Source organism: Schistocerca nitens, chromosome 4 (genome assembly GCF_023898315.1).
Source record: "Schistocerca nitens isolate TAMUIC-IGC-003100 chromosome 4, iqSchNite1.1, whole genome shotgun sequence".
NCBI lineage: Eukaryota > Metazoa > Arthropoda > Insecta > Orthoptera > Acrididae > Schistocerca > Schistocerca nitens.
In genome coordinates this window covers 943,000,924-943,027,893 of record NC_064617.1, presented here as the reverse complement: position 1 = coordinate 943,027,893, position 26,970 = coordinate 943,000,924, and the positions used below count along the sequence as shown (strand labels likewise).

Below are 26,970 nucleotides of genomic sequence, written 5' to 3'. Positions count from 1 at the left end.
ATATATTTTACTCTTGTTACAAGTACTATATTCATTTTCCAACCGTCTGGCCTTCTCAACTGCAGAAATTAGTTTAAAACTTCATTCCCGTTATCTTGGTACATATCGGTAAATATTATGGTTAATCGCTTCGTTGCTGAGGATAACGTCGCAACAGTTCTCTTTTTTGCCAAAATATATTTCGCAGACTAGTTCACGGTTGTTTTCTTGAAGATTTTTTCTTCTTTTTGTTGTGCTGGTCGTGAAGACATTTCAAACATATGATATGAAACACCACTTCTCTTATTGTCCTCGATAATGTAAATTCATAACTACGTTTCTCATACTTCTCATTTCCCTCTTCTTGCTGTCTATTTTCTTGCGCGCTCTTCTTTGTTGTTGATGGTTATAGCTGCTCCTGTTTTTCTTTTTGCTGTTCATGCCTCAGTCATTAAATGACTCAAAAACTGTGTTAAACCATATTACTTAATAAGTTAAGGAACATGTAAGAATAAGCAAATGAAAATTAAGCGGCAACTGCATTTTTATTCACATCACTAACAACATAGCGTACACGATTTTCTAGATATGGTCGTCTTTCGTCTTTTTTATGGCGCCTTTTTCCAGACCTGCTGTTTACAAAACAGTGTACATTCCGTGCAAACAGCTTCACTGTTTCTCGATGCTCTCTCGTGAATGGGTTTGTTAGCCAGTGAGGCAAATAAACACAGCCACGACTTAACAGCTCGCAGAAGCCGGTGCACGAACAGGGACACCAGCGGCGCTGATGGCTCCTCGATGACTGTTCATTAAAACAGCAGCCTGTTGTACTGCACAGCAGTAGCAGGCCAACCACCGAATGTGATGGTGTTCGAAGGCACACGGTGTGGAACAGTCGTGGGATGTCCCACTGCACGAACAGGAAAGCCAGCGAAGGTGACGGTGTTTGGTGACACGCTCCACGGAGCAGCGTAAGTGATGGTGTCTGCAGACAGCCCGGTCGGAGCTGCGGCCGCCGGATCGACGATGGCACACGCTGGAGAAAAGGCAGCGGCTGCCGGATCCCCAGCAGTGTAGACTGCCCCGACCTGCAACCAGTGACGCGGTAAATACTGATGGTATCTCAGCAAATAACAGCTACACAGCCACAATTTATTACGTTATCTACACTCCGGGAAATTGAAATAAGAACACCGTGAATTCATTGTCCCAGGAAGGGGAAACTTTATTGACACATTCCTGGGGTCAGATACATCACATGATCACACTGACAGAACCACAGGCACATAGACACAGGCAACAGAGCATGCACAATGTCGGCACTAGTACAGTGTATATCCACCTTTCGCAGCAATGCAGGCTGCTATTCTCCCATGGAGACGATCGTAGAGATGCTGGATGTAGTCCTGTGGAACGGCTTGCCATGCCATTTCCACCTGGCGCCTCAGTTGGACCAGCGTTCGTGCTGGACGTGCAGACCGCGTGAGACGACGCTTCATCCAGTCCCAAACATGCTCAATGGGGGACAGATCCGGAGATCTTGCTGGCCAGGGTAGTTGACTTACACCTTCTAGAGCACGTTGGGTGGCGCGGGATACATGCGGACGTGCATTGTCCTGTTGGAACAGTAAGTTCCCTTGCCGGTGTAGGAATGGTAGAACGATGGGTTCGATGACGGTTTGGATGTACCGTGCACTATTCAGTGTCCCCTCGACGATCACCAGTGGTGTACGGCCAGTGTAGGAGATCGCTCCCCACACCATGATGCCGGGTGTTGGCCCTGTGTGCCTCGGTCGTATGCAGTCCTGATTGTGGCGCTCACCTGCACGGCGCCAAACACGCATACGACCATCATTGGCACCAAGGCAGAAGCGACTCTCATCGCTGAAGACGACACGTCTCCATTCGTCCCTCCATTCACGCCTGTCGCGACACCACTGGAGGCGGGCTGCACGATGTTGGGGCGTGAGCGGAAGACGGCCTAACGGTGTGCGGGACCGTAGCCCAGCTTCATGGAGACGGTTGCGAATGGTCCTCGCCGATACCCCAGGAGCAACAGTGTCCCTAATTTGCTGGGAAGTGGCGGTGCGGTCCCCTACGGCACTGCGTAGGATCCTACGGTCTTGGCGTGCATCCGTGCGTCGCTGCGGTCCGGTCCCAGGTCGACGGGCACGTGCACCTTCCGCCGACCACTGGCGACAACATCGATGTACTGTGGAGACCTCACGCCCCACGTGTTGAGCAATTCGGCGGTACGTCCACCCGGCCTCCCGCATGCCCACTATACGCCCTCGCTCAAAGTCCGTCAACTGCACATACGGTTCACGTCCACGCTGTCGCGGCATGCTACCAGTGTTAAAGACTGCGATGGAGCTCCGTATGCCACGGCAAACTGGCTGCCACTGACGGCGGCGGTGCACAAATGCTGCGCAGCTAGCGCCATTCGACGGCCAACACCGCGGTTCCTGGTGTGTCCGCTGTGCCGTGCGTGTGATCATTGCTTGTACAGCCCTCTCGCAGTGTCCGGAGCAAGTATGGTGGGTCTGACACACCGGTGTCAATGTGTTCTTTTTTCCATTTCCAGGAGTGTATTTAGTCGTAAGTACACCACTGGCCATTAAAATTGCTACACCAAGAAGAAATGCAGATGATAAACGGGTATTCATTGGACAAATATATTCTACTAGAACTGACATGCGATTACATTTTCACGCAATTTGGGTGCATAGATCCTGAGAAATCAGTACCCAGAACAACCACCTCTGGCCGTAATAACGGCCTTGATACGCATGGGCATTGAGTCAAACACAGCCTGGATGGTGAGTGCAGCTTCAGCACGATACCACAGTTCATCAAGAGTAGTGACTGGCATATTGTAACGAGCCAGTTGCTCGGCCACCATTGACCAGACGTTTTCAATTGGTGAGAGATCTGGAGAATGTGCTGGCCAGGGCAGCAGTCGAATATCTTCTGTATCCAGAAGGGACCGTACAGTACCTGCAACATGCGGTCGTGCGTTATCCTGCTGAAATGTAGGCTTTCGCAGGGATCGAATGAAGGGTAGAGCCACGGGTCGTAACACGTCTGAAATGTAACGTCCACTGTTAAAACTGCCGTCAATGCGAACAAGAGGTCACCGAGACTTGTAACCAATGGCACCCCATACCATCACGCCGGGTGATACGCCAGTATGGCGCTGACGAATACACGCTTCCAATGTGTGTTCACCGCGATGTCGCCAAACACGGATGCGACCATCATGATGCTGTAAACAGAACTCGGGTTCATCCGAAAAAATGACGTTTTGTCATTCGTGCACCCAATTTCGTCGATGAGTACACCATCGCAGGCGCTCCTGTCTGTGATGCAGCGTCAAGGGTAACCGCAGCCACGGTCTCCGAGCTGATAGTCCAAGCTGCGCCAAACGTCAAAAATGGCTCTGAGCGTAATGGGACTCAACTGCTGAGGTCATAAGTCCCCTAGAACTTAGAACTACTTAAACCTAACCAACCTAAGTACAACACACACATCCATGCCCGAGGCAGGATTCGAACCTGCGACCGTAGCGGTCGCGCGGTTCCAGACTGTAGCGCCAGAACCGCTCGGCCAACAGCGGCCGCCGCGCCAAACGTCGACGAACTGTTCGTGTAGATGGTTGTTGTCTTGCAAACGTCCCCATCTGTTGACTTAGGGATCGAGAAGTGGCTGCACGATCCGTTACAGTCATGCGGATAAGATGCCTGCCATCTCGACTGCTAGTGATACGGGGCCGTTGGGATCCAGCACGGCGTTCCGTAGTACCCTCCTGAACCCACCGATTCCATATTCTGCTAACAGTCATTGGATCTCGACCAACGCGAACAGCAATGTCGCGATACGAGAAACCGCAATCGCGATAGGCTACAATCCAACCTTTATCAAAGTCGGAAACGTGATGGTACGCATTTCTCCTCCTTAGACGAGGCATCACAACAACGTTTCACCAGGCAACGCCGATCAACTGCTGTTTGTGTATGAGGAATCGGTTGGACACGTTGTAGGTGTCGCCACCGGCGCCAAACTTGTGTGAATGCTCTGAAAAGCTAATCATTTGTATATCACAGCATCTTCTTCCTGTCGGTTAAATTTCATGTCTGTAGCACGTCATCTCCGCGGTGAAGCAATTTTAATGGCCAGTAGTTTAGTTCTATCAGTTTAAGGAAAGCAATGAGGTATAGCAGAAGCGACGCTAGCGATAAAATTAACACCAATCTTCTGAACCATATGATAAACAAAATAATACAATTGTCCTCCCAAGCCCTACCAAGGAAACAAAATACCGCTTGACGGACTGAATAAGAAGGATATAAGCAAGCAGTCCTCTGTAGCCCCAAAGTTAGCCTTCATTTCTGAAAGAAATTTCTTAATATGTACGTTTGGTGCTGAGTGGTGTATGGAAGCGAGTCATGAGCAGGTAGTGTAGGAATACCAGTAAAGATTAGAAACTAGACGTTTGAGATGTGGTTTTACAGAAGGATGCTGAAAATTAAGCGGACTAATAGGAAATGATGAGGTTGTCCACAGGGTCCGCGGGGAGAGGAACAGATGGAAAAGATTGTCTAGAAGAAAGGACAGAAAGACAGAACATGTGTTAAGGCATTATGGAATAATTTCCATGGCACTAGAGAGTCATACATCCAAAGATTGTGGAGAATTACAGAGAATGGATTTCACCCAACAAATAGTCGATGGCACTTGGTTACACACTTCTCTGACATTACGAGTTTGCTGTGTGGGAGTCGTGGCGGGTCCCTTCATACCAGACAAGAGATCGTGAGAAAGAATTCAGACCCAAATGGCAATTATCGAGTGTTCATACTTGCCAGACACGACCTATCATTGTACTAAGATCATGTAGTATGTGAGGATGTGCATGTTCAATGACATCTGACTCAAGTGTGTACCCGAGTAACATGACGACGACTTCAGGGAGCATGAACACTTGATAAAGGTCATAGAAAATAAACAAAGAAGTGAAGTGTAGTTGTAGAAAAGTTTTTTTTGTGGAATAATTTCAGAAAAGAGCCAGAAACCAAACTCTCTCCCGGAAAAGAAATTATGCAGTTTATGAAGACTGGGTGATTCATTGTTACATTTCAATTATAATTCTAGCAGCAGTCAGCTTCCACGGGTATGAGGTTAGGCACATGAGAAGAGCGTGGAGGTGACTGTAGGAGACAACTGTGTTCAGATTATCGATGATGCAGTGCTTTCCCTTTCAAAGTAGCATTAGAGCGGAGTCCACAGAGCTGGATACGAATCCACTGAAGATATTGTGGGGTACAAATAGAGAGCACCATCGACCTCTGAGTAAACGTTCCTCGTACTTGAGTAGATATGCCAGGAAACGCAGTACTTCCTGTTAGAACCTGTTTTCTAAAACTCCTAATAGCATATTAATGATGGGAAACACACAGCAACAGAACATACAGACTGTACAGAAATTCCCGTTACAAACTTCTAGGACTTTTAGAGAGCAGTGAGTACATAATACACTCCTGGAAATGGAAAAAAGAACACATTGACACCGGTGTGTCAGACCCACCATACTTGCTCCGGACACTGCGAGAGGGCTGTACAAGCAATGATCACACGCACGGCACAGCGGACACACCAGGAACCGCGGTGTTGGCCGTCGAATGGCGCTAGCTACGCAGCATTTTTGCACCGCCGCCGTCAGTGTCAGCCAGTTTGCCGTGGCATACGGAGCTCCATCGCAGTCTTTAACACTGGTAGCATGCCGCGACAGCGTGGACGTGAACCGTATGTGCAGTTGACGGACTTTGAGCGAGGGCGTATAGTGGGCATGCGGGAGGCCGGGTGGACGTACCGCCGAATTGCTCAACACGTGGGGCGTGAGGTCTCCACAGTACATCGATGTTGTCGCCAGTGGTCGGCGGAAGGTGCACGTGCCCGTCGACCTGGGACCGGACCGCAGCGACGCACGGATGCACGCCAAGACCGTAGGATCCTACGCAGTGCCGTAGGGGACCGCACCGCCACTTCCCAGCAAATTAGGGACACTGTTGCTCCTGGGGTATCGGCGAGGACCATTCGCAACCGTCTCCATGAAGCTGGGCTACGGTCCCGCACACCGTTAGGCCGTCTTCCGCTCACGCCCCAACATCGTGCAGCCCGCCTCCAGTGGTGTCGCGACAGGCGTGAATGGAGGGACGAATGGAGACGTGTCGTCTTCAGCGATGAGAGTCGCTTCTGCCTTGGTGCCAATGATGGTCGTATGCGTGTTTGGCGCCGTGCAAGTGAGCGCCACAATCAGGACTGCATACGACCGAGGCACACAGGGCCAACACCCGGCATCATGGTGTGGGGAGCGATCTCCTACACTGGCCGTACACCACTGGTGATCGTCGAGGGGACACTGAATAGTGCACGGTACATCCAAACCGTCATCGAACCCATCGTTCTACCATTCCTAGACCGGCAAGGGAACTTGCTGTTCAACAGGACAATGCTCGTCCGCATGTATCCCGTGCCACCCAACGTGCTCTAGAAGGTGTAAGTCAACTACCCTGGCCAGCAAGATCTCCGGATCTGTCCCCCATTGAGCATGTTTGGGACTGGATGAAGCGTCGTCTCACGCGGTCTGCACGTCCAGCACGAACGCTGGTCCAACTGAGGCGCCAGGTGGAAATGGCATGGCAAGCCGTTCCACAGGACTACATCCAGCATCTCTACGATCGTCTCCATGGGAGAATAGCAGCCTGCATTGCTGCGAAAGGTGGATATACACTGTACTAGTGCCGACATTGTGCATGCTCTGTTGCCTGTGTCTATGTGCCTGTGGTTCTGTCAGTGTGATCATGTGATGTATCTGACCCCAGGAATGTGTCAATAAAGTTTCCCCTTCCTGGGACAATGAATTCACGGTGTTCTTATTTCAATTTCCAGGAGTGTATTTCGAATCGGACCCCATGTCCTGAAACGTACTGTTTCCGTCCTACGACTGTTTCAGTTCAGACGTGTAACGCTACCACATCTGCTGAGGGAAATAAGTCTCAGAGTTGCTAGTCCTGGTATGCATAGGGTAGACACGATGACGTGTACTGCGTTCTAAGAACTACTTTTTGTGAGGTCGTATGCAAAGTTTAATTTACAATACTCTTTTTAGGGATAGAGGAAGCTCTACTAGCAAGAATTCTGCCACCTCCGCTAGAAACCGAAGAGAAACCATGTGAGATAGGGGGTGTATACCAGGACACGCTTCGTAGATACAATGTCTGTAACAACTTTGGTGGCCGCTACATCAAGCCGCAATTGTAACGTATCACTACTGTCTTGTACCTACAGTATGCTGGGTTCTTTTTTGTTTTGGAATAACATAAAAACCTCAAGTTTAAGTGCTAACAGAAACGAATGTTCTTTGACGGGTATGAGAATAGACACCTGACAGGACAGTGGAAGTGATAAATTGATGTTTCGTTATGTTTCCTTAATATTTGTTACCTAATAATTGTACTGCTTTACAACTGTTACCTATTATTTGTACTGTGTCACGCCCAATTCAATTCTTCAAACAGGAGTGCAAGAGTTAAACATCTGAATGGAAACCGTCGTAGAATGAAAATGGCATGTCTCCGGAAATGGGTTCCTCGTCAAAATATTATGTACTCAGTCCCTTCTAGAAGTTCTGGAAGTTTATAACGGAATTTCCGAATATCCTCTATAATCGAACCCACTAAAACTTATTTCCTTAATCAATGATCGAAAATGGCCTTTTTCAACTCTGATGCACGCATCACCCCGCAATCACAAAGTATCGCGAAAGTGCTAAAGTTTCCCAGGCACTATACACACGATTTCCAAGTCTTCATTAATTCGGTCAGGGAGGATATAGTGTATTCTATGAAGCCGTTGCTGCAGAAAAATTATAAAACATTTCGAGCGTTAAAAATCGACTGTGAACAACTGAATTTCCGGTGTTTAACCTAGATGCATTGTCTTTAATACTTTTTTCTTTAAAGCGTTAATTAGAGAAGATGACTTTCTACTCATTAGCGTAAGGAGTGAACTAGTAGCAGCTTCTTTTAAATTTGTCTTGTTCACAAATAACTAGTTGTTCCTGGTCAGTCAAATATGATTTAGGTTTCCGTATGTTTCATATATCCCTTTAGGCAAAAATACTTCACATCCGTTTATCCTTGAGGCCTATTGTTGTCAACTGTCTTATACAACGGCAAATGATCAGCTGCTGAATGAGCGAGTAAAGTCACTGTCTGTGTCTGCTAGACAGCCTCTTAATTTCTGTGCTCTCTCAGCCTGATGCGTGTGGCTGCTCTACTTAAAATGTTTGACTTTTTGGACAAGGGCGAAGCCGTGAAAGCTCATAAGTGTTTTCTGCTGCTTAACATCTAGGTGCAAGGTGGCTTCCTGCATTCATGGCCAGTAAATTTTCAACAGCGTATTTTGTTATATCTTACTTCAGTTTAATGTTAGCTTGGGTTCACAACTTTGCTCTACTACCACATGAGAAGGCTCTATACACTTATACTTCCTAAGGTGAAAACGTTAGAAACGAAAATGATTTTCGCTACCTGCTTCTGAAACCTGAATTTGTGCCTAGTAGACATTTAGATCGCGGAAAAGTAATTTTATCGACAGTACTGTTGACCAAAGACACAGCTGAATGGAAAGCTCAAGGGAAACACAAATCTCTAAAATTAGGAATCCCTAGGCACTCCGAGAGTTAATGAAGATTCTAGTGTTTCTAATGTCAAACCATGTGAGTTATCTCTGAGTGATTAAAGAATTCTTTAGCGTGGAATGAAACACTAGAAAATTTCTACTAAATTATGGGACATCTATTAGTTTTAGGTTATTAAAAATACAGTTAGAGCAAATGCATTAGTAGTGGTACACAGATGAAAACGTGTATTGCTATGCCATCTCAGATCCTTTTTTCGTTGAGATTGGTTACATATTACGCAGCTTAGAATGTAACGCAAGATGTGACTGTTCGTTAAAGAGAATAGTATGAATACTGTTATGAGCGTACGATTTATTTGCATACATACAGAGACTGCCCTTGTACTTCCTTTTGTCGTCTGTCAACACACAACATACACTACAACTTGAAACACATTAAGCAATGTATAGTTCGCTCGGTTATGGTACGAAAGAATTTTTGTAAGCATTTAAAACCTGCGTTATTCCAAGGGCCGGGAGCTATAAAAGTTCATTTGACAGAAAACAAGTTTATGTAATCAATTTCTCACCTTACTAAGTTGATCCAATGACAGTTGTTGCGGAGTCATCGCACAGTTGGACGGCGAGTCGGCGAGAAGTTCACCCTGGATAGTGTCCACATCTTTTCTGCAGACGACAATGATGTCAGGTAAGAATCTGTCCTCCGTGCGAAGAACAGGAAACGAGTTGCTAATGGGAATATCAAAAATGGCCTTGTTAGGACTGGGAGCTGTGCACATCATTGTCACGGGTAGGTTCACTTTGACACTGTTATCTGAATGGCTGCAGAAAGGCCTGCAGGAAAGCCAGTAATTATTGGCAGTGTTCAAATAAGGAATAGCAGTGGCAGGTACTGCAGGAGCGAAGCTACTGATGGGATAGCGATGGGCACTGGCAAGAGAATAATCTGCTTCGGTTTCAGAAGAGAGACTCGCTGGGAAGTTGCTGGCAGAAAGATCGACAAATGAGGTACTAGGCTTGTTGACAGTCTGGAATGCAGCTGAAGTGTCTACCCTGACAATATTGCTCATAGTTTCTTGGGAGTTAACAGAGGAAGGGGCTCGCAGATTACTTACTGGAATATTTTGAAATGTGTTGCTGACAGGTAAGTTATCTTTGGATCTTTCGGCAGATTCAGAGACACTGGACGTTTCAAAATCTGAGAAACTGTCTGCAGTCTTAAGCGATGGTGATTTACCAGAGGTACTAACTGAGCCAAATGAGGACACTTTACTACCGGAAGACAGATTCACAAAACTGTTATCCACCAACACGCTTTCTGAGGAACTGTCGGCTCTTTCGGCGGAAGGAGACGAGTTGGGCGCTTCGGAGCTATCAATATTCTGAAGACGAGCAGCATTCTTAACCTGTGGCGATGTTTGAGAAGAACTAATGGAGCCAGGCAAGGGCATTTTGCCGCCAGAAGAGAGACCTATCTTACGGCTGGGGTTCAATTTGCTCTCTGATGAACTGTCAGGTTCTTCTTGGGAAGGAGACTGATTGGATCTTTCAGAGCTATCAGTATCCTGAAGGCTAGCAGTATTCTTAGATTGTGACAACGTCTGAGACGGTCTAATGGAGTAGGCTATGGGCACTTTGCTACCAGAAGCGAGACCTATTTTACGGCTGGCGTTCAACTTGCTCTCTGAGGAACTGTCAGGTTTTTTGGCAAAAGGAGACATGTTGGGCGTTTCGGAGCTATCACTAACTTGAAGACTAACAGCATCTTTAGATTCTGACGACGTTTGAGACGGAGTATTGGAGCCAGGTGAGGGCATTTTGCTACCGGAAGCGAGACCTGTCATACGGTTGGGGTTCAACTTGCTCTCTGAAGAACTGCCGAGTTTTTCGGCGATAGGAGACAAGTTGGACTTTTCGGAGCTATCTCTAACTTGAAGACTAATAGCATCCTTAGATTCTGACGTCGTTTGAGACGGGCTATTGGAGCCAGATGAGGGCACTTTGCTACCAGAAGCGAGACCTATTTTACGGGCGGGGTTCAACTTGCTCTCAGAGGAACTGTCAGGTTTTTTGGCAAAAGGAGACATGTTAGACGTTTCGGAGCTATCACTAACTTGAAGACTAACAGCATCCTTAGATTCTGACAACGTTTGAGATGGTGTATTGGAGTCAGGTGAGGGCATTTTGCTACCGGAAGCGAGACCTGTCATACGGTTGGAGTTCAACTTGCTCTCTGATGAACTGTCGGGTTTTTCGGCGAAAGGAGACAAGTTGAACTTTTCGGAGCTATCACTAACTTGAAGACTAACAGCATCCTTACACTCTGACGACGTTTGAGACGGGCTATTTGAGCCAGATGAGGGCAGTTTGCTACCGGAAGCGAGACCTGTCTTACGGTTGGGGTTCAACTTGCTCTCTGATGAACTGTCGGGTTTGTCGACGATAGGAGACACGTTGGACTTTTCGGAGCTATCAGTATCCTGAAGGCTAACAGCTTCCTTAGATTCTGGCGACGTTTGAGACAGACTAAGGGAGCCAGATGAGGGCAGTTTGCTACCAGAAGAGAGACCTATCATGCGGTTGGGGCTCAACTTGCTCTCTGATGAACTGTCGGGTTTTTCGGCGAAAGGAGACACGTTGGACTTTTCGGAGTTATCACTAACTTCAAGACTAACGGCATTCATAGATTTTGGTGACGTTTCAGAATGACTAATGGAGCTAGGTGAGAGCACTTTCCTACCAGAAGCGAGACCTATCATGCGGTTGGGGTTCAACTTGCTCTCTGAGGAGCTATCGGGTTTTTCGGCAAAAGGAGACAGGTTGGACTTTTCGGAGCTATCAGTATCCTGAAGGATAACAGCTTCCTTAGATTCTAGCGACATTTGAGACAAACTAAGGGAGCCAGGTGAGGCCATTTTGCTACCGGAAGCGAGACCTGTCTTACGGTGAGGGCTCAACTTGCTCTCTGATGAACTGTCGCGTTTGTTGGCGATAGGAGACAGCTTAGATGTGTCGGAGCTATCGGTATCCTGAATACTAAGAGCATTTTTAGAATATGGCGACGTTTGAGACGAACTCGTGGAGCCAAGTGAGGGCATTTTGCTACCGGAAGTAAGACCTATGTTCCGGTAGGTGTTCAACTTGCTGCCTGGGGAACTGTTAGGTTTCTCAGGAGAAGGAGACAGACTAGACATTTCGGAACCGGCCGCTTCAGAGTGGGTCGATTCGTTGCTAACAGATGCGGCGTCTTCTTTTTGCATGATGGCTGCAACTCTGTCTCTCAGGATGACAGCACCGGCTGCTCCTGTGTTTGCCGAGCACGGTGACGGTGCGGCTTCCAACAGGACACGAGGCCTCGCTAAGGCAGCTGCAAGCAGTGCACACATGACGACCTGCAAGAAAACAAGTCGCAGTGTTGTAGCACTCAGTACGTGAAGAAAATGTGATTGTGATCCTGTTTCATCATGAATAGACGATATTTGATACGTCAGTAATAATGACAAAATATTACCAATGAATACTCGTAAATCATTGGTGGGTTAAATTACGGACACGCACCCACGTACACGCACACACATGAACTCACCCACCTACCCCACCCACCCACCCACGCACACACACACACGCACACACACACACACACACACACACACACACACACACACACACACACACACACATGCATACATACAAAATATGAAATAAAATATCGTGTAATCCTGATTGTACTGGTACCAACGATTTTCATACTCTCACTGGCTCTATTGCCATGTCACTCAATTTTTTTTTATTTATTGACGATGTTTGGTTCATTCAGAATTATTGCGAGTTTGGCCACTTAAATTAAGACATTAAAACGTGTTTCCTTTCTTTAATTTTGTAACTGATTTCTAACAGACACACAACTCTCATTTTAGTTTTCATTCTGTCTGTGCAGTGACAACTGATGCAAGTAATCCATATGTTTAGAGACTGTAATTGACAAAAAGAAAACTATTACATTCATTAAAAAGTAAGCTGATTTATTTTTAAATCATATTTTAGGCTCTGAGTTTATCATTATTACTACATAGTTGTGTCTCTGAAGAAGCAATATCTCTGTCAAAAAATGGTTCAAATGGCTCTATGCACTATGGGACTTAACATCTAAGGTCATCACTCCCCTAGAATTATAACTACCTAAACCTAACTAACCTAAGGACATCACACACATCGATGCCCGAGGCAGGATTCGAACCTGCGACCGTAGCGGTCGCGCGGTTCGACTGAAGTGCCTAGAACCGCTCGGCCACAACGGCCGGCATATCTGTGTCATTATTTTTCGTGTGTACAAAAATAATGTTGTACTTCGAGCATAAAGCGTTTCGGTATCATTGTTATCATTGACGAATATACCATAAATATACTCGCTTAAATGCTTCGCTTTATCGTAAGCCCTACGCTTTCACTGTGGTGAGATCACATTGCAAGTTATCCATCTGATACTAATTTCACGACACACTTCTGCTATAATTTTAGATGTCACTGTGCAATCCTCGATGGTGGTACTGGCATTTACTGATCGATCTGTATCGTTCTTTCTCTAGTCATATCGGCTGCCCACTTGAAGCTATGTCCTTAGAGACTGAACTGAGGAGTATATCAACTACATATGTGTTCGACACGTCTCTTGTATAAAACTTCGTGATGACATACTTTCACCCCATTTATCTTAACCGGTATCTTGCCGTAACAGGCGAAATAACAAATAAACGAATAAGTTTTACGCACGCACAGTCTTCTTGCGACTTAATGCATTCATAACATTAAAGAATTCGTATACTGTATTCTCCGACTTCTCAATTCCGGTGTTCACACGTAGGTATTAAACAACAAGCAAACAATGATCTGAAACATTGCAATAGCTGAGTGAAGCAAAATATCCCGAATCTTTTTTCGTGATCTCGTTCATTCATGCGACCTACGAAGACTTCGTGAGCAAAAGAAGGCTTATGGAAGTGAGTGGAACCCTGAAATATTTCTGGCTAGGATAAAGCACTGGGGATGCAGTAGAGTTGTTGTTGTTGTTGTTGTTGTTGTTGTTGTCTTCAGTCCTGGGACTGGTGTGATGCAGCTCTCCATGCTACTCTATCCTGTGCAAGCTTCTTCATCTCCCAGTACTTACTGCAACCTACATCCTTCTGAATCTGCTTAGTGTATTCATCTCTTGGTCTCCCTCTACGCTTTTTGCCCTCCACGCTGCCCTCCAATGCCAAATTTGTGATCCCTTGATGCCTCAGAACATGTCCTACTAACCGGTCCCTTCTTCTTGTCAAGTTGTGCCACAAACTCCTCTTCTCCCCAATTCTATTCAATACCTCCTCATTAGTTATGTGACCTACCCATCTAATTTCCAGCATTCTTCTGTAGCACCACATTTCGAAAGCTTCTATTCTCTTCTTGTCCAAACTATTTATTGTCCACGTTTCACTTCCATTCATGGCTACACTCTGTACAAATACTTTCAGAACCGACTAACTGACACTTAAGTCTAAACTCGATATTAACAAATTTCTCTTCTTCAGAAACGCTTTCCTTGCCATTGCCAGTCTACATTTTATATCCTCTCTACTTCGACCATCATCAGTTATTTTGCTCCCCAAATAGCAAACCACATTTACAACTTTAAGTGTCTCATTTCCTAATCTAATTCCCTCAGCATCACCAGACTTAATTCGACTACATTCCATTATCCTCGTTTTGCTTTTGTTGATGTTCATCTTATATCCTCCTTTCAAGACACTGTCCATTCCGTTCAACTGCTCTTCCAAGTCCTTTGCTGTCTCTGACAGAATTACAATGTCATCGGCGAACCTCAACGTTTTTATTTCTTCTCCATGGACTTTAATACCTACTCCGAATTTTTCTTTTGTTTCCTTTACTCCTTGCTCAATATACAGATTGAATAACATCGGGGAGACGCTACAACCCTGTCTCACTCCCTTCCCAACCACTGCTTCTCTTTCATGCCCCCCGACTCTTATAACTGCCATCTGTTTTCTGTGCAAATTGTAAATAGCTTTTCGCTCCCTGTATTTGACCCCTGCCAGCTTCAAAATTTGAAAGAGAGTATTCCAGTCAACATTGTCAAAAGCTTTCTCTAAGTCTACAAATTCTAGAAATGTAGGTTTGCCTTTCCTTAATCTAGGTTCTAAGACAAGTCGTAGGGTCAGTATTGCCTCACGTGATCCAACATTTCTGTGGAATCCAAACTGATCTTCGCCAAGGTCGGCTTCTGCCAGTTTTTCCATTCGTCTGTAAAGAATTCGCGTTAGTATTTTGCAGCTGTCACTTATTAAACTGATAGTTTGGTAATTTTCACATCTGTCAACACCTGCTTTCTTTGGTATTGGAATTATTATATTCTTCTTTAAGTCTGAGGCTATTTCGTCTGTCTCATACATCTTGCTCACCAGATGGTAGAGTTTTGTCAGGACTGGCTCTCCCAAGGCCGTCAGCAGTTCTAATGGAATGTTGTCTACTCCCGGGGCCTTGTTTCGACTCAGGTCTTTCAGTGCTCTGTCAAACTCTTCACGTAGTATCGTATATCCCATTTCATCTTCATCTACATCCTCTTCCATTTCCATAATATTGTCCTCCTCAAGTGCATCGCCCTTGTATAGACCCTCTATATACTCCTTCCACCTTTCTGCTTTCCCTTCTTTGCTTAGAACTGGGTTTCCATCTGAGCTCTTGATATTCATACAAGTGGCTCTCTTTTCTCCAAAGGTCTCTTTAATTTTCCTGTAGGCAGTATTTATCTTCCCCCTAGTGAGATAAGCATCTACATCCTTACATTTGTCCTCTAGCCATCCCTGCTTAGCCATTTTACACTTCCTGACGATCTCATTTTTGAGACGTTTGTATTCCTTTTTGCCTGCTTCATTTACTGCGTTTTTACATTTTCTCCTTTCATCAATTAAATTCAATATTTCTTCTCTTTCCCAAGGATTTCTACTAGCCCTCGTCTTTTTACCAACTTGATCGTCTGCTGCCTTCACTACTTCATCCCTCATAGCTACCCATTCTTCTTCTACTGTATTTCATTCCCCCATTCCTGTCAATTGTTCCCTTATGCTCTCCCTGAAACTCTGTACAGCCTCCGGTTTAGTCAGTTTATCCAAGTCTCATCTCCTTAAATTCCCACCTTTTTGCAGTTTCTTCAGTTTTAATCTACAGCTCATAACCAATAGATTGTGGTCAGAGTCCACATCTGCCCCTGGAAATGTCCTACAATTTAAAACCTGGTTCCTAAATCTCTGTCTTACCATTATATAATCTATCTGATACCTTCTAGTATCTCCAGGATTCTTCCATGTATACAACCTTCTTTTATGGTTCTTGAACCAAGTGTTAGCAATAGAGTAGCGACTGAAAGATGTACTATCGATAAAAACTGTGCAATACGATTAACTGTTGTTATGATTCAGTATAATAACGTGGTTCCAAATCATTACAAGGTGAAAGCCTTGAGCGGGGAAACGGAGAGTAAAAGACATCATCATCTTACGTGTTAGCTTCTAAAAAGAATGATAATCGACAACAGTCTGATGTGTCGACAGAAGTGCCGACACAGTGTGGTTTGAGGGGACCGCAATGCACGCTATAAGCTCACGAAGGATGGCGTGAAGTCTGAAACAGGATACGTAAAGAATGCTATAAATAAAAGTACGTAGCTTCTGGAATACTTAACTTTAATCCATCCTTGTGTTACATCTGGAGATTGTGGCGATACAAGTGAGACTCTTTAGATACAAGCTATGTAAGGCTAATGGCGCCTTGCTAGGTCGTAGCCATTGACTTATTTGAAGGCTATTCTATCTGCTCTGCAAATGAGCGAGGCTTCGTCAGTGTGCATCGCTAGCTACGTCGTCCGTACAACTGGGGCGAGAGCTAGTACGTCTCTCTAGACCTGCCGTGTGGTGGCGCTCGGTCTGCGATTACTGAAAGTGGCGACACGCGGGTCCGACATGTACTAATGGACCGCGGCCGATTTAAAGCTACCACCTAGCAAGTGTGCTGTCTGGCGGTGACACCACACAGTCACTTCCATTGACAAAGATATTAATTACTGCCAATTTATTTAACGCGCTTTGATATGAACTTGTGATTAAATTGCGCGTTGTGATTCGTTGTAGACTGTTACCTACATATGGTTGATTTGCCCCATTCAGATCCATATTTCACGTTGTTAGGACGAGTACCGGGATTGTCATTCTGATGATATGGAAGATATTTTGAGACCTTCATATCTCTTCCGGACTTGAGGTTGTGAGTGTGCAGTGCTCATCATTTCTTTATTTTTTTTTCTTTGCTACTGTCGCCTCCTCTTCTCTAGTGCTCACCCCTGAGATTCGTTGCAGCAGTTAACTTATATCTGCCTTATCTTCATTTGTGCATACGTAGCACACCCACCATGACTCATAATGTATGCATGTATGACATATTTGGTCGTTCGCGGTGATTCTTCCATCGTTAGCTCCTTTTGAAGTTGATCCCATGGCGTCATTGTCTTAAAATGAATCCTAAGAGTTCGTTTCTTCTTCCAGAGGGATATAGTAGCACACCCACCATGACTCATAATGTATGCATGTTTGACATATTTGGTCGTTCGCGGTGATTCTTCCATCGTTAGCTCCTTTTGAAGATGATCCCATGGCGTCATTGTCTTAAAATGAATCCTAAGAGTTCGTTTCTTCTTCCAGAGGGATATAGTTCGCTTTCTGTTTTTCAGCACCTCTTCACAGGTAAATCTACCTCTCCCTCGATCTTCAACAACCTTTTATAGCGCTAAGTCTCCAGGGCTTCGAACCGTCTTATCTCTTGTTTTCCTATTGCTCGAATTTCACACCCTTTTAGGGCCATACCCCATTCAGACGCTTTCATGATCCATTCCCCTATTTAGTGAGTGATGTTTTTGCTGATGAGCGAGTTCTTTCTAAAATTAAATGAAATTTTGGCCTGATACAATTTTCAATTCTTCTGTTAGGCATCTACCATCCCTTTTGATCCTGCTCCCAAATATGTAAATTTCTTTATCACTTCAAACATCTGTTCTTCAATTCTCATTCTTAGAGGTTGATATTCGCCTTCGTCACTGCAACCCTTTTGTCTTCCTGTTATTTATTCTCGTCTCATAGTGGTTACAGAAAATCGTTTCCAATGAGCTGAGAGCCTTATCTAGATATTCTTCCGTCTCCATGGTCGCACCCATATCATATGCATATCGCTGCATTGTTATCTTCGACCGTGAATTTCGATTCCCAGCTCAGTTGTTTAGCGAATTTTGTCTATTGTTTCCTAGATGTAAGCATTAAATGTAAGAGGAGAGAGAGCACTTCCGTGTCTCTCTCCTGTTTCAATTTTTGCTTCTTGTACCTAAGAAAGTCTAACTCCAGCCACATCGTTGTAGTTGAAACTGAATATCACCCGCTTATCTTTGTCTGCTTTCTCCAGCGCTCTGAACAACTCTTGAAAGACAATATTAATTAATGTCTTTTCCAGATCTATTAAGGCAATGTAAGTGAGTTTATTTTTCTGTAATTGCTTTTCGGTAAGACGCATCGGTACCAGAATCGCCTCGTCTGAATCCAAATCGATTTTCACTCAGCATATCCTTCACCTACTTCTCAGCTCTACGCTTCGCTACTGTACACCTGTCAATCTTGTGCAGGTATAACGTTAAAGAGCAGTTGCGCACCAACAAAATTTATAAGCGCCGGTACACGTCTAGAATCGCCCTTTCCTTCATGAAAGTAATACTGACGATAAAATATTTACATTTCGTAGCAAGTAATTACGGAACTTACTCCTAGTGTGGCACACAGTACTTTCTTTTATGTTGTTTTGTTCAAAGAATGCTTTGTATTTAATTCCGTCGCCTAATTAATATCTATGTCGAAGCTAAAGCTGCTTCGCTATTCATGTAGCTACTTTTGTCATCATGCAGATCCTCAACTTTCATCCATTACTGATTAGTATGAACACGGGATTTGGTAATAAAAATTACGCTAGCCGCGGTTTTCGACAAGAGAAAAGTAGCAACTGGATGAGTGGGAGTGTTAACAACGTCCATCTCAAATTATTGCGTCGAAAACTTGGCGCTGAAAACTAATCTTCTTTCCTTCATTAGTTACAATCTCAATGTATTGAATATTTCCGTATTTCGATATCACTAGTAAACCCCAGATTTCATAAAGACTTAAACTCCCACTTATAAAACATCTTCAAACTTCTGATGAATTCGCAAATGAGTTAAAGTGTTAAATATTTCACGTTATGCATGCAAGTGAGAAAAAGTTTAGAATCATTATGAATGCCATCCTGTTCGAGCCAATACAGCCATCTCTGAAGTGTAAAGACGCTACAATAGTGTGTTCTGAGGTGACGTTTGTGTCAGTTTTGACAATAGGAAGTTAAGGATAACAAAACACCCAGTCCCCGAGCGGAAAAAATCTACGGTTCGGTCGGAATTCGAACCAGGGCTCCTTTCGTTAAAAAAGCTGTGCTGACCACGCTGCTACAGAAGGGTACAGATGTTTAACGTTTGTTGAGTAGTTAAATAATCTTATTGTCACACAATGAATGAGTAGAGTGCGGCTAACTTGCGCACCGTTTTAAGCAAAAGCTAGTTTTTTACACATCTCAATCGTTACGTCGTCAAATTTCTTGAACTATATGTCGAACAATGATATAATTTTGTAGGCACATTTAGTGGTATATATGGATAATGTCAGCAAGATGTGTTGCGAATATGCTGGCTGCGGCGGCGAAGCGGTTCTAGGCGCTTCAGTCCGGAACCGAGCGACTGCTACGGTCGCAGGTTCGAATCCTGCCTCGGGAGTGGATGTGTGTGATGTCCTTAGGTTCGTTAGGTTTAAGTAGTCCTAAGTTCTAGGGGACTGATGGCCTCAGATGTTAAGTCCCATAGTGCTCAGAGCCATTTGAACCATTTTTTTGGTGCGAATAGAGTCAGTGGTGAAGAAGTTGTAAGTTAAAACGTCAATACTTCTGCTGAATTTTGACTGCAGGAAGAACGAAAATTTAGTAAACGGTTAACTTATTTCCTCTCATCATTTTGTGGGGGTGTCAGTGGAAAGCAGCTTCGTTATGGTTTGAAATTATATTTTAAATACGTTAGAATTCACGAAGAGTTCTAATTCTCAAATACTGACTGAATGAAGTCCGCCTGACGCTGCACCAACACGTATATACAGTTTCTATCTGTGGTGCTTGTCTTAGTGTGTGAAACCTGTAATATAAGGTTATACTTCTGACAGTATTAAAATTTTTCAAATTCGGTCAATGACTCTACGAAACACTGAAAATCAAACTTTTGTTGCGCCTGGAAGCCATTGGATAGGCAACCTACAACTGACTGTATCATCGTGAGGCAGCTTAGTTGCTTAATTATGTAGATTGTATTTTGCAATTGTACATCGACCCGTAACGGTGTGAAAAAAAAAACCTGTGTAATTCCCAATAAAGGAAAGATTAGTGGAGGACAAACCCACCATCACATTATTTCGTTTCGATCACTAACATACAACTTTCTTTTCAATCGATACGTATAAAATTCTAAAACGATCGTGGAAATAAAACAATCAATCGTTCATCATCATTTACAAAGAAATGTTACAGAGTAATGAATGAAGATCTTACTGCTTTCTTTGATTTTGTTCTTTTGTATAGCGCTTAGGAATCACTCAAGAGACATAGTCTCGAAAAATGATACTTAAATGACTTAATCGGTATAAAGTGAGAGTTCCCTATAATACAAAAAGGAACTCTATGGATTCGGACTACTGCAAAGTGAGAAGAGAACAGTGGAACTGCCAAGTTACCACTTGTTGCATGGCTGTGCCAGGCACTCACCAGAGTCCTCATGTCTGCTGGAGGATAAACCCGGCGCTGTGCTGTTTCTGCCCGTTCTGTGGGCTTAAATAGCCGCACCCAGCACCATATCGCAACTCGGTTTATAATTTCGAACGTCTCGCGCGTGGTCAGCGCTGCTGGGCGCAGGAATGTCGTCACGGGTTGATAAGCAACGTTATCCTCCTCTCGTATCGCATCGCTAGGGATGTAGACCTGCCATCGATAAGCGCCTGCCGTCACTTACCTGAAACACTCACTCTTTCATTCACGGTGCATTAAGGGGTTGACCAGCCTTTCCTCTGTTCTTAACGGTACGCTTTTCGTCTTTGCCTTTCTGATTATGTACCAAACGCTTCAGTAGCATGTTTGTAGCTGGTTTAGTTTCTGTCAGCGATGCTGCGGCACTGATGTTGAATGCTTAGATCGCAATATACGGATTACAGCACTGTCTGATTTCTGTTCATCTCTCATAATTTCATTCTTGTATAGTAAGCTACAAATTTAGTACAACACATGGAGAGTTGATCGCTTATATTCATAGCACAAACCCATTTACGTAGCCGTTGTGGAGAGCACTCGGTGTACGTCTTTTGTAGGAACTGTTGGGGAGCACTACAGACGGTGGTACGCTAAGTGAGAAGCAGTTTTCAATCTTCTCCCATTGCTTAAACGCCGGAAACGGATTCCGAAAAGTATTCTGAGAACTTGCGACACTATCCCACTGTCTTGACACAGTTTGAATTAGAAACTCTCAACATCCACAGTGATAAGGTACAGGGCAGTGTCGTCTGGAGAAAAGTGCTTATGGAATAGTGTTTCTAAAGGCTTGCTACCTGTCACCGTAACACCCACTTACCTGCCAGGTGCAAGAATCTGTCTTCCGCCACTGTAAAATCATTTAACACGTATAAACAGGTTTCCGTGTCGAAGCTTAAGAAAAAAATACCAGGGACAAAAGCTGACACCTAAAATGTTTTCTCGGTGCCTTGCAAATCAGAATTTAAGAGTCACACAGCAAATTTCAGATAGGTTGCTCATATTAATATTCGTATTTTAATCTTCCTTACACGGCTTGCGCCAGATGAAATAACCTATTTTGCAACCCGAGAAAAACTAATTACTCTTTCCACGGGAATTACACTTTGTAACGGAACAGCTTTACTTTTACGTTCACGTAGTGTGTCGTCGACATCTGAAATGATTTAGTAGTGCTTATTTAATGATAAATTGAGAAAGCCGGCGTTACCGGGGCGTTTATTTATTCCATTCGTCTATTAGTCCATCTGCTCCACCCTCTTCTCCCTGTCCATCTCCTCTTCCCCCCTCCACTTCAATCTCCTCCTCCCCCTCTCTTTGCCAATCTCCTTCTCCCACTCTCTTTGTCCATATCTTCCCACCCCCCCTTCCTGATTACCTCCTCCCCATTCCTTTCTGTGCCGATCCCCTCCTCTCCCCTCTCTCTGTCCACCTTCCTCTGTCCTTATCCTTCTGCCCCTCTGTCTGCTCATCTCCCCCATCTCTCTACCTATCTCTTCCTCGTCCTGTCTCTGTTCATCTTCTTTTACCTTTCTCTGCCCATCTCCTCTTCTCTCTGTCCAGTTCGCCCTCTACTGTCTCTGTCCATCTCCTCCTCCTCCTGTCTCTTTCACCCTCTCTGTCTGTCCTTGTCCTCTCTTCTCTCCCCACGATATCACTCTCACCCCAGTAGGAGGCTAATGGTTCTTACACCTGTAGTATTTCTTTACGGACTGTAATTAAAGAGTGTGTCAGCTTTGGTTGAAATAGTTGCGGGAGTTTGAGGTGAGTAAATCTATTGCTTTTCCCATATACGAACATGTCAAATACATTTCACACATTTTAAACCTATTTCACGCATGTTGGTACGTATATTTCAGCTTATTGTATAGGAAATTTCGCCCTGCCGTTTCACTTTCGCACAGCTCAATTTTTATGACATCGCATCTCGTGTGTCATGTGTTGTACAATTAGACATTTTTGTAGATACGTTCAGTGGCAGATGTGGAAACTGCCTGCATAATATATTTAAACGTGTTGCAATCTTTATGAAGTCATATCTCCTGAACTAAGCGTCGTCCAACGAGATAATTTTTATGGTACATTTAGTGATACAAGAGGATACTATTAGCAAAATGTTTCACGAATACAATTAGTAGTAAAGAAATAATAAATTAGAATGTCATGCTTCATGTGGAAGTTTTATTGCATGAACAGCTAAAATGTAGTAGGCGATAAACTTTTTTCTTCCCATTAATTTGTGATGGTCGTCAGCGAGAAAAGTTTCGTGATGGTTTGAAATTATGTGTAAAGTTAGCTGCAAGGCTCATTCTCATACAGTGTATTCTCGCGTCGTGGGCTACACAACTTTCTCACCCTCACCCCCAGCCTGACAGGTGGGTTCTTACCCCCTTAGTGTTTCTCTGACAGTAAATAATATGTGAACCAAGTTTGGCTGAAATCGCTGCATTGGCTTAGGAGGAGATGCGGAACATATATACACATATTTTTATAATTTATATGGGTTATGGAGAAAAATTTTATCAAGCGATTGCAAAAATAAATTGTTAAATTGTGAGCAGTAACTGCAAATTGATTTTTTTTTGTTTGAGATATAAAGATTTTAAACAATGATATTCAGCTGGCCGGGGTGGCCAAGCGGTTCTAAGCGCTACAGTCTGGAACCGCGCTACCGCTACGGTCGCAAGTTCGAATCCTGCCTCGGGCATGGATGTGTGTGATGTCCTTAGGTTAGTTAGGTTTAAGTAGTTCTAAGTTCTAGGGGACTGATGACCTCAGAAGTTGAGTCCCATAGTGCTCCGAGCCATTTGAACCATTTGATATTTATAAAGTCTGAGCTCTTCCTAAGAGTTTTATATCTTGTTATTACGAAAAGATCAGTGTTTTGCCAAAAAAAAGCTAGAAAATGATTAGAACTGAGGACGAATGAGCTTTTATATTTATTGTTCCGTCTCGGGAAAGGTTCCTCTACGACAGAAAATGCGCAGTAGGATGACGCAGTTGACAATGTCGAGATAGTTCACAGGTGTGCCGATTCGTTTCAGTTTTGGGAAAGCCTTTTGTGTGGAACAGAGTATACAGCAGACCGAGTGTACTTTAGGAGGAGCACATTCAGTGTTGTTCACTGAGGTAGTGTATTGACTCGTTCGTCAAGATATTAAATATTTGGTGCTAACATGTTCGAATACACTGACAGTATTGTGCTGGTTTACCCAGTCATGTCGATTAAATAGCAATACGTAGCGCTGCAAAACGATATGAAATGGAACAATCCCATAAGGACTGTAGTATGGAACAGCCAACTTAGGTTCATTGGAAGAGGTTTTGGAAAGTGTGATTCATTCGTAAGACACACAGTGCATAGAACAACAGTGCAACCCATTCTTGAGTACTGCTCGAATGTTTGGAATTCCCACTCCCCCACCATCTCACCCCCCCCCCCCCCAACCCATATCCACAGTCCGAGGTAAAGGAAGACATCAAAGCATCAAAGCGCGTTTGCAACATGGACATTAATTAACAAGTATGTAAAGTAGGTAATTGTTAAGATTTGAGAAGCAGGTTGTTACCGGCAGTTTCAATCAATTTGGAAGTATTACAGAGATACTTCGAGATATCAAATGGGAAACCCAGGATGGAAATCGAGGTCCTTTTCGTTCAGCACACAGCATGTGGTGGTGGCTTGCAGTGTGCTTTGTGGAAAATTAGTAACTGTGAATGCTATGGTTGTGTGGTGTGGAGGCTGAGGTAGTGCAATGTTTCTTGTGTTTGTGCTTCCATAGTAAACTGAATGTTTTGGTGTACGTCATTTATCTGCCTTCGTAATCTGTTTGTACGTTCTTGTGGCTCATTTATCAGGCATATCATATAGTCTAAATAACAGCACCTGTATAATATTTTATATTCTTTTGCTGTTATTATTTTGCAAACGGTACTGTTTTCAGTGTGATTCATGAGGATGTTAGCTTACATGTATTAGACTATTCCTTTTGTAAATAAAATGAATTCTTAAACTGAAAGTGGTTTGCTCAGTGATTACTACTACCGTTTGTATCCGTTCTTCTGTGGTAGTACAGGACTGTTCCGATTTGTCGTCAGTTGTTCTTTTATGATGTTAATTATGGCAATAAAAGGCATTGAAAGGTACATGCCTTTTACATCAAAATACATATAAATTGCACAGTTGATGGGATGTGAGTATCTTTTTATATTTGTATTAATCTAAGTTGTTTTTATACTTTTGTTGTTATTTATTTTGAAGTGTTCAGTTAGTTATTGGTGTGCTCACTTAGCAATGTGATGTGGGAAAGCTGATAACTGGTTTCATCAGAATATTGCCTTTATGAATTTGTACTGGCTTCTGACCACTGATACTGCTCGAAGTTTTCTACTAAGTTTAGTTTCTATAATTCTGTAAGTATTTTTACCACCTTCAAATATATTTTTCAGCTTCAACTGAAAACTTTCATTTGGATAAGATTTTAGTTCCTCCACATTTCTTTTCCTGTACTAGTTGCTCTGCTTTATACATGTATTCCCATTTATCCATGTACACTATAGTGTCACTTTTGTCTGCCTTCTTAGCTATTCCTGAAAAATCCTACTTCTAGTTACCTACTGAGGAGAGCCCCAGTATATGTTACAAACAACTTCTTTATTAGCTTGACATTACAGGTGGTTACAATAAGGATGACGAAAACTTAACTCAATTGTTTCAGCAATTATAGTTAAATAGAGTTTTAAGGTGTAGACTCCAACTAACTCGCAGGACAGTCATGGACATATGACTGTTACTATTCACACAGCTTCCTGGTTTATATGTATTGTTTGGGAGTTAGTCAGTTAATTACATGTCTCATAGACCATTTGAATGATTCTTTTATCGAAATGATGTGTAACCAGTCATTTACAGAATATGTATACATGATCAGTGTTAATATTAATGAACATATTATTTTTTAGTCCTACTCATGTATCTGCACTTTAATGAATTGACTTTTTCTTTTTTTCACAGGCCAGCTGTTTTAAATAGAAATTCTTCCAACGACTGGAAGTTGTCCAGGTGAAATGATTTTGGGCCATATTTGAATCCTACGTTGCTAGCTGTCAGGCATTTTATGTTGGCATACAAATAATAAAAAATTTTATCAATGCATACTTAACTCCTTTCTGAGCGACTGCAGGCTTTAATAATGGGCAATAATGATTAATCGTTGCTCTGATATTATTGAGTGTGGACATCACTATTCTTCTCAAATTGGCATCGATTATTTATGACAAATGTCATTAGCAAATATGTGTATCTTCATAGAGCAGTTAAAATGCGTAACATCTTGAAGAGGGCCCTACGTGATGACCACTAGTGAACACCAAATTGTGCTACTACTGCCTTTTATGTAGTCGATACTTTCTAAGTGATGAGAAGCCCCTGCAGACAATTCTAAAAGACATTATTGAGTGGAAATGTGCAAAACATGTCATTCGTTGGTTTGCAAGACTTGCAATTACATGAAGAGCAAAAGCAATGGTATTTCATTGTTCGAGAATCTCGGTAATAAGCTTCTCCCAGTTGAAGTTTACATCAGTAAGTACAGTCAAAAATCTGGAACATTCTAACTTATTTACTGACTCCTGTTCATGTGCTAAATCACTTGCTGGTATGACTCTAGTTATTGTACAGAACCGAGTATAGACTCTTTCCTCAAAACAGGGAGAATCCATTTTCAGAGTTCCACTTATTAATTGTTAGGAAAATATCATTAACTATTCGTTCTGTTACTCTCTCTCTAATAGGATTTTTTATAACACTAATATCATATGCTTCCTCCCCCCCTTTCCAGGAACCATTGACTTTGCCTTTGGTAGGGTGGCTAGTGAACCTCAGTAATACAGATAGCCATATTGTAAATACAACCACAACAGAGGGGTATCTGTTGAGAGACAAGACAAACTTGTGGTTCCTGAAGAGGGGCAGCAGTCTTTTCAGACATTTTAGGGGCAACAGCCTTGATTATTGACTGATCTGGCCTTGTAAGATCAACCAAAATGGCCTTGCTGTGCTGGTACTTTGGAAGCAGGGGAAAGGAAATACAAACATCTAAAAAGTGAGATTGACATGAAGTGAAAACTGCTAAGCAGAAGTAGTTAGAGGATAAATGTAAGGGTAAAGATAGATACTGCCTACAGGAAAATTAAAGAGGCTTTTCGGGATAGAGCTCAGATAGTGAACTAGTCCTAAGCAAAGAAGAGGAATCTGAATGGTGGAAGGAGAATATGAGGGTCTATACAAGGAATATGAACATGAAAGCAATATTATAGAATCGGAAGTGGATGTAGATA

General features: G+C 43.4%; 1 protein-coding gene across 1 annotated transcript in view; it reads right to left on the bottom strand.

The window, feature by feature from the left end:
- Positions 1-788: 788 nt before the first annotated feature.
- LOC126252698 (mucin-4-like) overlaps positions 789-26,970 on the bottom strand; it is a 73,514-nt gene continuing 47,332 nt past the window's right edge. The window contains exons 4-6 of the mRNA XM_049953601.1: positions 13,457-13,516; positions 9,252-12,074; positions 789-1,067 (exon numbers count right to left, since the gene is read on the bottom strand). Coding sequence (XP_049809558.1) covers positions 789-1,067; positions 9,252-12,074; positions 13,457-13,516 — 3,162 coding nt within the window. The remainder of the gene's footprint in view (positions 1,068-9,251; positions 12,075-13,456; positions 13,517-26,970) is intronic.